Raw genomic sequence first — 12,500 nt, 5'->3', positions numbered from 1 at the left:
CCCACCTTTCACCTTTGACCTCTAACCTTTGACCTGACTTTAAGTGCTGAGGGTTCAGGTTCTCAGGCCAGGTCCTGGAGCTTCTCTGCTCTGCACACATGACCAAGGTCCTCCTGCTTTTCTCAACACTCATATCTAATAGACATCCAACAGCATGATAATGGCAGTCATAATTGACCCAGTTGTGAATCACTTGTGCTTGGAGTAGGGAGAGACTGGAGCAGGATTGGGAAACTGGAATAGGGAGAGACAGGAGCAGGATTGGGAAACTGGAATAGGGAGAGACAGGAGCAGGATTGGGAAACTGGAATAGGGAGAGACAGGAGCAGGATTGGGAAACTGGAATAGGGAGAGACTGGAGCAGGAACTGACGGGAGCAGGATTGGGAAACTGGAGCAGGGAGAGACTGGAGCAGGATTGGGAAACTGGAGCGGAATTGGGAAACTGGAGCAGGCAGAGACTGGAGCAGGATTGGGAAACTGGAGCGGGATAGGGAAACTGGAATAGGGAGAGACGGGAGCAGGATTGGGAAACTGGAGCAGGAACTGACGGGATTAGGATTGGGAAACTGTAGTAGGGAGAGACGGAAGCAGGATTGGGAAACTGTGGTTTAAAGGAATGTGGAGGATGAGGAATGAGACTTTTCTGTTTTTTATATCCCCAGCTGTAGCCAGTGGACAAGAAGAAGAATGAGCAGGGGACTGAGCCATGAGGACATTCAAACTGAAATACCATACGTGCATTCAAACACCTGCACACACACACTCACACACACACACACACACACACACACAAACACACACACACACACACACACACACACACACACAAATTGCAAATACGCACACACGAACAAGCTCTGACAATACCTCGACCCTGGCTTAACTTCAGATGCCTCAGAGAAGGATCGCCACGTCAGTCTGGGGTCTGTCCAGAGGAGTTGATGTGTATTATTCGGAATAATGTCTCAGGGAAAATGTATTATATTTGACTAAGTGTGGCCAAATAACCTCACAGTCTGACGAGGTTGTGGGTTTTAATCATTTGCTCAGCCACTACTTGATCTCAGAGGGCAATGCAATGCAAACACGAGTCCAAAAAGCACATCATAGGTTGGGTTCTGTGTGACTTTGTAAGTAAGGAAATCAACACCACTGTGTAATCATTCTACAAACTACTGGTCATTAGAGTGTGTGAAAGGATGTATGCAACTTCATCAAACTACTGGTCATTGGAGTGTGTGAAAGGATGTATACAACTTCATCAAACTACTGGTCATTGGACCTGCTATATGCAACTCCATCAGATGCATTTCAACACTACTCCCAGGAACCATTACCATTTTTGCATTTTCAGTGTGCCCTTGTATTATCTCTGTGGCCAAAATGGGGAGAAATGTGAGAACATTTTAAATGTTGGTGCTCGTACAATTGGAGGCTAATGCGAGTGTTTGTGTGTGTTTCTGGTAAGCTTGTTTTTACAAGAACGTGAAGTGTTTGTAGTGTGTGCTCTAGTCGGAACTGTATGCATTGTGTGAGATTTCTATTTTGTACATCATGTAAATAGTTAAACTATTTGTCTGTTTATATATTTTATAAATGTTCATATTGTATAATAAATGAGGGATTTGTTTGAATATGTTGGTGTGTTGTTTTGAGGAGTCAGGAACTACTTTACAATAACTCTATATAAATAGGTTCAAAAACATCATGCTCATATCTTCATCATATCCCATGCCATCAGCGGTGCAGATGGGATTTTTTAACTGGGGGGACGCACATTTTTTTTAAACGTTATTTACTGATGATTGTCACCTTACGTAGGTAGAGTGGTGGGGACGGATCAGGGTCACTATGAATCTGGGTGGGACATGTCCCCCCCGTCCCCAGTGCTATCTGCGCCCCTGCATGCCATACTCTCATGCCCAGACATTCAGTCCCATATTCTTCGGTTGAGTGGAACTACATGTTGTTTATGATGTGGAATTGCATTGTTGCTACACAAACACACAGGCCATTACTTGTCATCTTTACAACTCCATAATTTTAGTTAAAATTATGCATACAGTATTACAGTATATTGTCTAACAGGGGAACGTTTAACTGCTCACAGACTAAAGACAGTTAGCTAGGCTTAGTTAAGATGTGAAGTCACTGACATCTTTATTTAGAGTAAATTAATAGCAGAAGCACACCACAATAAACACAAACACACTCACACACAAACTTATTATTTAAGCAAACATATTTTTTATTTAGTTATATGCACTTTTTTTTTGTATACATAGTTTCTTTTACAGTCCAGAAGAAAATCTACTGAGGTGCATAGTCATGGTCAGGGGACTATGAGAGACATTTGCACAAAAGGAGACAGAAGGAAGGGCCGGTTTCGCAGGTGGAGGATTTCAGAGAAGTATGGGAGTTCACTACACACTCACTGGCATTGGTCAGAGAAGTATGTGAGTTCACTACACACTCACTGACATAGGTCAGAGAAGTAGAAGCGTTGTGTTGAGCACAGAGACCACGCTTACCTCAAGCATAGACAAATGGTGCTTGGCGTATACAGAGAGCAGTCTGGTGTGGTGTGGTGTGGTGTGGCACGGCACGCTCACACCCTAAACTACCCTCCTCTCGTCCTCCGTTCACCCCAGATAGGGGAGTCGCAGGCAGCAAGTGGAGGTTTTTAAAAGCGTGAATCCCACGTGGCAGGTTACTCTGCATTGGACCCCGCTTCTGATGCTGAGCGGATCTGTTTGGATCCACCTGCAAGTCGGGGGCTAAATCCATGCCAGAGTTGTGTGTTATTATGGGATGTCCTTGCTCTCCAAAGGTGGCTGGACAGTTTCACACAGGGAAAGTGGTGTTTTGCTGTGTTCATCTGTGCTTGTTGCTCTGTGTTGATCTGCCTATGTGCATTTGTTTTAAAAACCAAGCCTATAGATTTGAGTAAAAGTGTCCTGTGCTTTTGATAATCATTGTGTAAAACCGGTCATAGCCTCCATGTATGCTTCAAATGCCCACAGGCTGCCCTTCTTAGGGCCCGGAATAGCTTTGAGACAGCGGAGATATATAACGTAATGAGTTAAAACAGTACTGTACCATCACAAAAGGGAACAGAGTTTCGAGTATATTATATTTTCGTGGAAATGCAGTGTCTCACTGCAGGGGAAGACCATAGTATGTCCCTCTCTGGAATGTTCTGGTGTAGTCTTCTGTAGCCAGATGTATGTCTGGAGACAACCGTGGTTAAAAGTGGCCTAAATGTAGGTTTGGAACAATTACAGCATTTGAACATTTTGTAAACCAGCCCAGAGACCCAAAGGGGAGTCTTGGCCAGGACGCTAAAAGTACACAGACATGCAGAAGATATGGATGGGTCTTAGAGGGAATGCATTCTCAGCATTCATTTTTGACACTTTTTTTTGAGGCCACAGAGTTGTCTCCAGAGGATAAACAATTGCCACAAAGTGGCTAGGGCCCCACAAGGCTAGCTATGAGCTGACTTCACTGACTCTTGGCTTGGCAGTGTGTGCAGGAGCCGCTCCCGTGGGCAGTGAAATCCTTTTATGAGTATCAAATTCGAATACACTTAATAGGTCATTGCTAATGTTTTATTCTAACCAAGAAGTGGCAGGTTATATCACCTGAGAGAGCCCAGGGCGTTTAGGTTTGCATTTCAAACAAGCACTATGCTATACTCCACAGTACGACACTGGAAAAATCTGCTTGAAATGGTAACATGAACACTCCTTGCTCCAATATGGCGTATGATTCAATCTAAACTTGTAAAATATTTCAAAAGTGGCAGTAGTATTAGTCAGAATGACATATTGTCACTTTCATCATGTACATAAAATGTTCTTTAGACTTTAGTCTGTGTTAAAATCTTAAAATCTACAGCAAATTTGTTAAAATTGCCCAGTGGTTTACATTATGCAGCAAATCATTGTATCGTAAGCACATTTGTCCCACATTGCATTGCAGTAAGGATTTCAAATGTCAATTGCTGTCAAAATGTCTTCTCTTAAAATACCACACAATGTTTGCCATTGCCAGACAGTGAAGCCATGATATTGTGTAGCCAGTGAAACATAATAGACAATTCCCCCTTGAAACACATTTCTGTGTTTAAAACTCTGAATCATATGTCACTTCCCAATGTGACAGTTGTATAGACAGATACTGAGACAGGTTAACCAGTGACATGACATATTTGACATTAAAAATGCTGTCTATTGTGTAAGTGCCCCGATTCAGAAGTAAATACCAGTGCCTGTCCTTGATGCAGACACACGCATGGTCTCCAGACCATCACTGACAGAGGGAAAGACAGAGAGAGAGAGAGGGGGGGGGGGGGGGGGGGGACGACGACAATAAAGAGACAATACAGAAAAGGAAACAAGTGACAGTGAGGAAAGAAGGAGAGAAAGAGAGACATACATAGACAGAGAAAGTGAGAAAAATAGAGTGAGGTGAAGGAGAGGAAATAGAGAGGCAAATTGTACGACAATAACGACAAGGAAATAAATGAAGGGGAGGGGAGCGACATAGCGATAGAGAGAGAGAGAGAGAGAGAGAGAGAGAGAGAGAGAGAGAGAGAGAGAGAGAGAGAGAGAATGCTGGGACTGCATTGCTGCAGCTGAAATGGGCTGGGCTACTTCTGGTGCAGAGCGCCTCTCAATCCAGACACGAGCAGCCGAACCCAGAGAAAATCAATCCCAACTGACGGCAATGCACTAGATCAGCCAGCAGGGGTCTGAAACAGGCTGGAGGTGTAGCAGATAGAGAGGGGAAGCAGAGAGATGGAACACACACACACACACACACACATAGGAAACACTGGGAAGAATAGAGGCAAGAGGCAAGTTTGAGGACATACATAGGGAGTAGGGGAGAGAGAGAGGATGAGCCAACGTGTACATTCATTGTCCGAGCTCTTTCAGCCGGGAAGACGTGCGGGATAAAGACTTTCGCAGAAGGTTTGAGTGTACCCAAAGTGCAAATAGACCAGAAATGAAGTCGATATGTAACAGAAGGCAAGTAAATATCGAAACGAAAGAACAAACAAACATATTATCCATTCTAAGGCCAGTGTGAACAGAAATGTCCTCTGAGTGCATTGACACATAACTGTGTTATACAGATTCAAACATTTCTGTTAGACAGATTTAAACAGTATTGCTTTTTTATCCCAGCAACAGCCAGCTTGTTTAACCCCTCATTATTGGTGAAATCATCAGCCTCCCTCGTTTGAGCTTTCAGTGTGATCTTACCGATGCCGCAAGGCCCATAATGCATTGCGTGCATAGACTTAGAGCTGCAATGTCCATGAGTATTGCAATCGTATCACATGAAGAGGGGTGAACTTTTGATTTCTCATGAGTTTTACGCCACAAGCTAAATTTGTATGCAGGATTTTGTAGTCAATGTGGCGACTCAATTTTAATGTTAATCGTGTCGGCCAAAACAGCATTATTATTAATCTTTAATGTAAGTGTGGTCTGCGTGTATGTGTTTGTGTGGATCTCTGTATGTGTGTATACGTATGTGTTTGTGTTGATCTCTGTATGTGTGTGTGTGTGTGTGTGTGTGTGTGTGTGTGTGTGTGTGTGTGTGTGTGTGTGTGTGTGTGCAGACATGCATGTGTGTGTGTGTGTTGGGGGTATGAACACAATATCTCATAGATTCCTTACTACAGATCAAACATAAACATCAGTGCCGATGCAGATTATTGATTGATAAGGCCAACAGGCAATCTCCCCCAGCGGACCCCTCCTCACTAGATCTGATTACAGACACTGTGTATTGCAACATCAGTTAGTAAAAACCATGAGAATAAAATAAGGTACTTATTGCTCTGATCAGATTCTGAACACAAAAGGGCAAGCAGTACAGAGGTAACTCTTTGGATTATTTGCCAATAATGATGATAATAATAATAATAATAATAATAATAACAGCAAAGAAAAGCAGTGGAACTGAGTCAAAACTACCGTGAAATAATTCCCATAATTAATTTCAAGCACACGGCTGAGCGTAGGATCATGGGACTGTGACTAGAATGGAAGCTTTTAGAAGCCTCCCAATCTAACGACAGCCCAAGGCCCTGATTGTTGAAGGACAGTCAAGTGTAAAGGAAGCTTGTTTTAAAAGGTGCTCGTCAGTATACGGAAGCACTCACAACGCCAACAAAGCTCACCTTTCAACACCTATCCTACCTATATCCACCGAGAAATTTACCCTATTTCACTGAACTGACTGTCACCACATTCCATTAAACACAGCACACTTGGTTACTTTCTCTACGTCACACGTTTACATTGTTTGCATAAAAATAAAATAATCACAAAAATAATCTACATGGTTAAAGTGCCCATAAGGATTCTCTTCAAACCCCCGCATCCAAGCAGGGGGTGCAGTGCAGATGTTTGATGAGGTCATTATAATATTTACTTTCATCTAAATTTGCCATTGAAAGCAACATTCATCGATTACATTTTCCTGAACTTCTATTACAATTAGGCGTCAGACGTGAAATTGATACACAGAGGTATATTTGTCTTTGCCGATGGCAAGTAAGAGTTTAAAAACTGGGTTTGGTTGTCAAAGCGTTGAGGGGGATAAGGAAACGAGTTTCCCTTTGCTGGGTTCAAATATTTCAAGATAAAAGATTAATTAAAATCAAGGGTTTGTGATAAAATCCTCTCTATATCTTCATTTTTCCAATACTGATCTTGTTAATTAAAAGAATGAAATGAAATGCATGCCTCATTTAATGCACTTCTAATTACTATCTGTATGAAGTATGAGTCAGCATCTATTCCTGTTGTATGGCAGATTGGTGGGTATTACATAGACAATCATCACATTCATAAAATCTACTCATCGTTTATGACATTCTTAATTCTATGTTAGGGAAACAGGACGGAAAACGTCCTTTCTAAGGTTCTAAAGACATGGCTGGTCGGTGTTTCTTGCGTTAAAGTACAGATGAATACCACCAGTGTTATGACTGTGTATCCTGGAGGAGTTCTCTTCTGGACCTGGCTCTCGAGTCTAGACAACAAAGGGGATTTAAAGGGCTGGACTTTGGGGGTAGTTATGGGCTCCGGGACACAGAATGGTGGGCAGACAGAGAGGGTTCCGTCTGCCCAGAGAACTGTGTTGGATGGCTCCACATTCCATTGATCCGGGGTTCTGCTACCCTCACCAACACCAAAACGTCCTCCATCTGTCCTCAGCACTTTTGGGGAGACGAATACACCTGATCAAGAGCTTTAGGCTGAATCCCATTTCACCCCCTACCCCTTCGTCTTTCCCCTTCCCCTCCGTTTTGCGCGTTCATGTGGAGGGGTAGGGCTGTCCCAATTCACGTTAAGACAGAGGGGTAGGGGAGAGGGGAAGGGCTTTCCACCCCTCCAAACGGAGATTTTCCGAGGGCACACTTCAAACGGAGGGGTAGACTGATTTCCCTCAATGCATTGCGAACCCGTGATCATTAAAGAAGAAACATCGTGCGAGTCTATTTAAAAATGTCGGAAAAAGCAGGGAAAGCATCACACAAATGAAAGTATTTTCTTTGTAATTCATGATTTTAAAACTTGTTAGATTAAATGTTGCATTGTGTAAATAACAGCTGCAGGCGCCATGTTTGTTTATGTCTGGTGAGTGACAGCTGTCGCTCTCTGGTAACGTAACAGCTGACGCAGCGTACTGATGACGTACGTAAGTGTTGGAGGGCTATCCCAATTCGTAAGGCTAGAGTTTAAACCCCTTCGACTACCCCTCCGTTATGGCTCCGTTTGAAAAAGCGAGGGCAAAGGGGTAGGGGTAAGGGTAGGGGTGGAGATTAGAAATGGGATTGGGCCTTAGAATTAAACTGACCTGAAGCAGGTGCGATGGAGAAAGATAGATTTGATTTGTGTGGTCCCCCTGTAGACTACGTATCTACAGATGCTCAGATTATAAACAAAGTATCTGTTGAGACTTTTGTTACTTCTATTCAAGGTTTGGTTTTAAGAGCGGTTCAGTGAACTATTACAAAAGACTAAACCTGAATTTCAACAAACAATCTGTAAAGTCTCTGTAGGTGGACTATCCAAATAAAGTGCTGCTCGAAAGGACAGACGGAAGATATGTTGAACCAGACAACGACCAGAGGCACACCGAAGAGAACCCCCGCCATTCAAAATGGCCGACAAGAAACAGTTAGTCTGCTGCTGGCTTGAATGGGGTTTTCCAGTCTGGATTAGTCAACTCGATATTTGCTTTACATAGACAGAGCAGGCTATGGTAGAGAGAAAAGTAAGAGAGAGTGGACTTGTACAAGGAGGGGTGTTGTATGATGCAGTGTATATACGGTATGTCTATAAAAAATCATTCAACATGCTAAAAATGCTTTTTCTTTGTTTTGTTTTGTTCTAAAAGCAGCGTTGAAAATGTTCATTAATTTCACGGGGGGTGGGGGAAATGGGATCAGTTTCTGGGGATTGTCTTTTTTTTTCTTCTTCTGCTTCCTGACCATTGTCTTTACATATTCATTAAACCCTCATCTATTTTTTTTTTTTTAAACCGTAGTTTGTTCTTTTTTTGTAGCTGAAGGAAGACACCCTAAAAGCAGAGGGAAGTGAGAAGCGTGTCGCAGACACCCGTGACGCCTCGAAAAGCAAAAGGGGAAAGTCAGTGGCGGGGCTGGATTGATAAACAGATCCTACGTGTCCCCTCCGGCTGGATTGATGCACAGATCCTACCTGTCTCCTAGGGCTGAATTGATACACAGATCCTACTTGTCTCCTAGGGCTGAATTGATACACAGATCCTACTTGTCTCCTAGGGGCTCTCCTACATATCTCCCCTCATTACTGGAACTCCAGTGTGAAGGGCTTATTCATGATTTCTTTGTTTGTATTTTGTATTATTTCTACATAATTTCACAGACTGTAGACTGTACAGTAGAGTTTAGTGGATGTGCTCAGACGTCTGAAGTGTGTTTTAATCATGTCATTGCCTCCAGTCCTCGAGGAATCTCTGATTAGGCAGTACAGTGACACAGACACCACTGATAGAAGTGTCTTTCTGGCTTGCCTTGATCGTCCCCTCTCTACGGTTTGATTTTGGAATGCTTGTGAGAGTTTGTAAATAGGTGCATGTGTTACCATGCAGTAAAGAATAAAATAGAAATCAGCTGTTGTTGGCGTGCGGTCGTGAGCTGATTCGATCAGACCTTGGCAGTGGGTGGATGCTGAATGTCTCAGGTGCTAACTCGCACGGGGGGACAGCAGATTAAAACTACAGTCGTTAAAAACTACAGTCATTCCATTTCAATCATGGCTTCTCCGAGCCCCGTCCTCTCCTCTCTTCAAGTGACCAATCACAGCAGTTTGCCTTCAGCATTAAGCTGACGCTCCGTTGTTGTTTATCACCTAGGTGACACTGTCATAGGAATGTTTACAATCCAGCCCGTGACACTTTCCATAAATCCAGGCTCAAGCGCAATTAAAATAAAATAAAACAAATCAAAAATCCAATCCATCTATTAAAGTTCCCCATTAAGGGACAAGAGAATAAAGCAGTCCATTATGATAATCTCTGTCTATACACATCGTCATCTTCTTTTCCACCATGTATTCATATGTATATATTTGCATGTATACATATATGCATGTAGGGATATGTACACACACAGACACACGCACGCTTTCACGCACGCCTTCACGCCTTCGGGGTCGCTTTGTTGTCTGCTTTGGAGCCGGAGAGGCCATTCTCTGTGTTGTCATTTCCTGAACTCACAAGGCACTCTTTGCTGTGAGAGAGAGAGAGAGAGAGAGAGAGAGAGAGAGAGAGAGAGAGAGAGAGAGAGAGAGAGAGAGAGAGAGAGAGAGAGAGAGAGAGAAGAAGAAAGGGAGAGAGGGGGAGAAGAGACAAGAGAGACAGAGAGAGAGGGACAGAGAGAGAGAGAGAGAGGGAGAGAGAGAGAGAGAGAGAGAGAGAGAGAGAGAGAGAGAGGGAGAGATAATATTATAGTAATGGACGCTTTAATGTTACTTGTTTGCTTTGTCAACACAGATGAAATGACTTATCAGACCAAAGGTGTAATTTTTTTTAAACATTTCCATCGTTTCCATGTCAGTAAAATCGCCTTGCTTAGATTCCCAAGTAAAAGTAATTAAAGACGCAGTATGTTACTGTGATGTCACCTCTAGTCATAAATAATCATAGCATTACGTATGCATAGACTTGTCATGACCAGTAGGAATAATGGTAACATCAATATACTGCTGTGACATTTAATCACAGAGGCACTTAAAGGTGGTGTCCTTGACTAGACATTAGCAAAATTGTACGCATTCCTCTAGCTATCCACCCTGTGTGTGCGCTAAAACCAATCCGCTGTTCGTACACAGCCCTGGGTCGTGTTTACCTAAAGCGTTGTAAGCCTTAGTAGCTCATAGAGGTCTACTTGCAAACAATCATAAATGCGCTGTGAATTTTCAGTAGTCATTCAGTGGTCATTCTGCTAATGATTACTGACATTTTCCAACAGACACTCACTCCCACACACGCAAACATGCAAACACGCCAACACGCAAACACGCAAACGGTTGACCTACTTTTTCTCTGCCCTCTTGCGGAGAATGAGGAGGATGACGGATTTGAGGATCATTATTAGGATGAGGAGTCCGATGACTCCTCCCACCACTGACGTGATGATGGTGGTGAGGGTGTTGTCCACCTCTCTCACTGGGAGTAGTGGATGGGTAAGACAGCATGTTGGGAGAGACAGGTGAGAGAGGTAAGACAGGTGAGACAGCAGGATGGGTGAGAGGGGAGAGAGGTGAGACAGCAGGATGGGTAAGACAGTAGGACAGAGGAATAGAGAGTAGTTTGCCTCAGACAACATGACAAAGAACCTTATCACCCGGTATGCTGTAATTTAACACCAGCTTTTAACACTCAGATGCTTATATGTACAGTTTTATCCACAAAACAGTACAGCTAGGTTAACCGTTTTATCGGTTACACTTTATTTGGACATTTGCCTACACTGTAATACACTCTGCCTGCACTCTGCCTGCACTGTTATACACTCTGCCTACACTGTAATACACTCTGCCTTCACTCTGCCTACACTGTTATACACTCTGCCTACACTCTGCCTACACTGTTATACACTCTGCCTACACTGTTATACACTCTGCCTACACTCTGCCTACACTGTCAAACACTCTGCCTACACTCTGCCTACACTGTTAAACACTCTGCCTACACTCTGCCTACACTGTTAAACACTCTGCCTACATTCTGCCTACACTGTTAAACACTCTGCCTACACTCTGCCTACACTGTTAAACACTCTGCCTACACTCTGCCTACACTGTTAAACACTCTGCCTACACTCTGCCTACACTGTTAAACACTCTGCCTACACTCTGCCTACACTGTTATACACTCTGCCTACACTCTGCCTACACTGTTATGGCCATACAGAGGCTTCACGGAGGGTTTGTTGAAATTCAAGTTCAGTCTTTCTCATTGTTCACTCTGGTAAACCTTAACCAAACCCAACCCCTCACCCTAACCTTAACCACGAATTGCAGTTAACAGAGTTTGAATAGATAATTTGTTTATATTCTGAACATCTCTAGATAGTCTAAAGTGGACCATTAAAATAAAGCGTCGTACCATTGTATCACTACAAGTGCCCCCTAGGTAATGAATCCATTATCTTGCTGTTGATGGTACATTACTGTTGATAAAATGCCAGATATTGCTGCTCTATTAGAGGTTTTGTTTTGTTTCCCTCTTCAAAGATTATTAAAAAGTATCCCTGTCAGTATGGAATATCTCTTTCATGTTCTACTTGAAACCCTTGTCCATACACATGACCCTTTAAAGTTCTATGTTGAACATTTCAGAACCGAATTGTTCTACATAAAACATTTATTATATGTTTTTATATGAAGTAAAGAAACAAAAGGGTTATCCACGCCAGAGGGCTAGAGGGAGAACCTTGGAGGCTTCCTCCGTGGGAAAAAAGGTGAGTCGATTTTTCAGTTCTCTCAGAATCTAATGGTCTAAGAACGTAATAATAATAATACATTTTATTCATAGGGCACCTTTCAAGAAACCCAAGGTCGCCTTACAACAGTGAATAAAACATTGACTAATACATAATACAGCAACAACTTCAGTTGGCAGGACCTTTACAGGTTTAAATGATTGTTGTGTCAAATGAACTAGGGGGAGAGCAGAGACAGAACTTACGTTGATCGACAACAATGAGGGTCAAGATGGCACTGTGGTTGCGACCTTTCTCCTTTGGGTTTTTGCCATAGCAGATGTAGTCGCCCTGGTCATCGAAGGTGATGTTCCTCAGGATGATCGAGACGTTATTGGTCCGGCTGGAGCCCACGAAGTCCACTCGCTCATTCCACACGGACACGTGCGCTTCCACCCCCTCCATCGGAACCACCCCCTCAACCAGAGTCTGTTGGAACC

The 12,500-nt window shown here is 43.1% G+C and overlaps 2 protein-coding genes across 2 annotated transcripts in view; one reads left to right on the top strand and one right to left on the bottom strand.

Annotated features, from left to right (window-relative positions):
• tmprss4a (transmembrane serine protease 4a) overlaps window positions 1-712 on the top strand; it is a gene marked incomplete at both ends in the record, with an annotated part of 18,183 nt that extends 17,471 nt beyond the window's left edge. The window contains one exon of the mRNA XM_080844557.1: window positions 671-712. Within this exon, the coding sequence (XP_080700683.1) occupies window positions 671-712 (42 nt within the window). The remainder of the gene's footprint in view (window positions 1-670) is intronic.
• An 8,899-nt stretch (window positions 713-9,611) lies between these two features.
• Window positions 9,612-12,500, bottom strand: part of scn4ba (sodium channel, voltage-gated, type IV, beta a) — a 23,172-nt gene continuing 20,283 nt past the window's right edge. Inside the window, exons 3-5 of the mRNA XM_080844287.1 lie at window positions 12,267-12,489; window positions 10,613-10,742; window positions 9,612-9,804 (exon numbers count right to left, since the gene is read on the bottom strand). Of these exons, the coding sequence (XP_080700413.1) occupies window positions 9,714-9,804; window positions 10,613-10,742; window positions 12,267-12,489 (444 nt within the window). The 3' untranslated portion in view covers window positions 9,612-9,713. The remainder of the gene's footprint in view (window positions 9,805-10,612; window positions 10,743-12,266; window positions 12,490-12,500) is intronic.

Source organism: Sprattus sprattus, assembly GCF_963457725.1.
Source record: "Sprattus sprattus genome assembly, chromosome: 9".
Classification (NCBI taxonomy): Eukaryota; Metazoa; Chordata; class Actinopteri; order Clupeiformes; family Clupeidae; genus Sprattus; species Sprattus sprattus.
The sequence above is the reverse complement of the archived record's forward strand: the minus strand, read 5'-3'. Positions and strand labels throughout refer to the sequence as shown.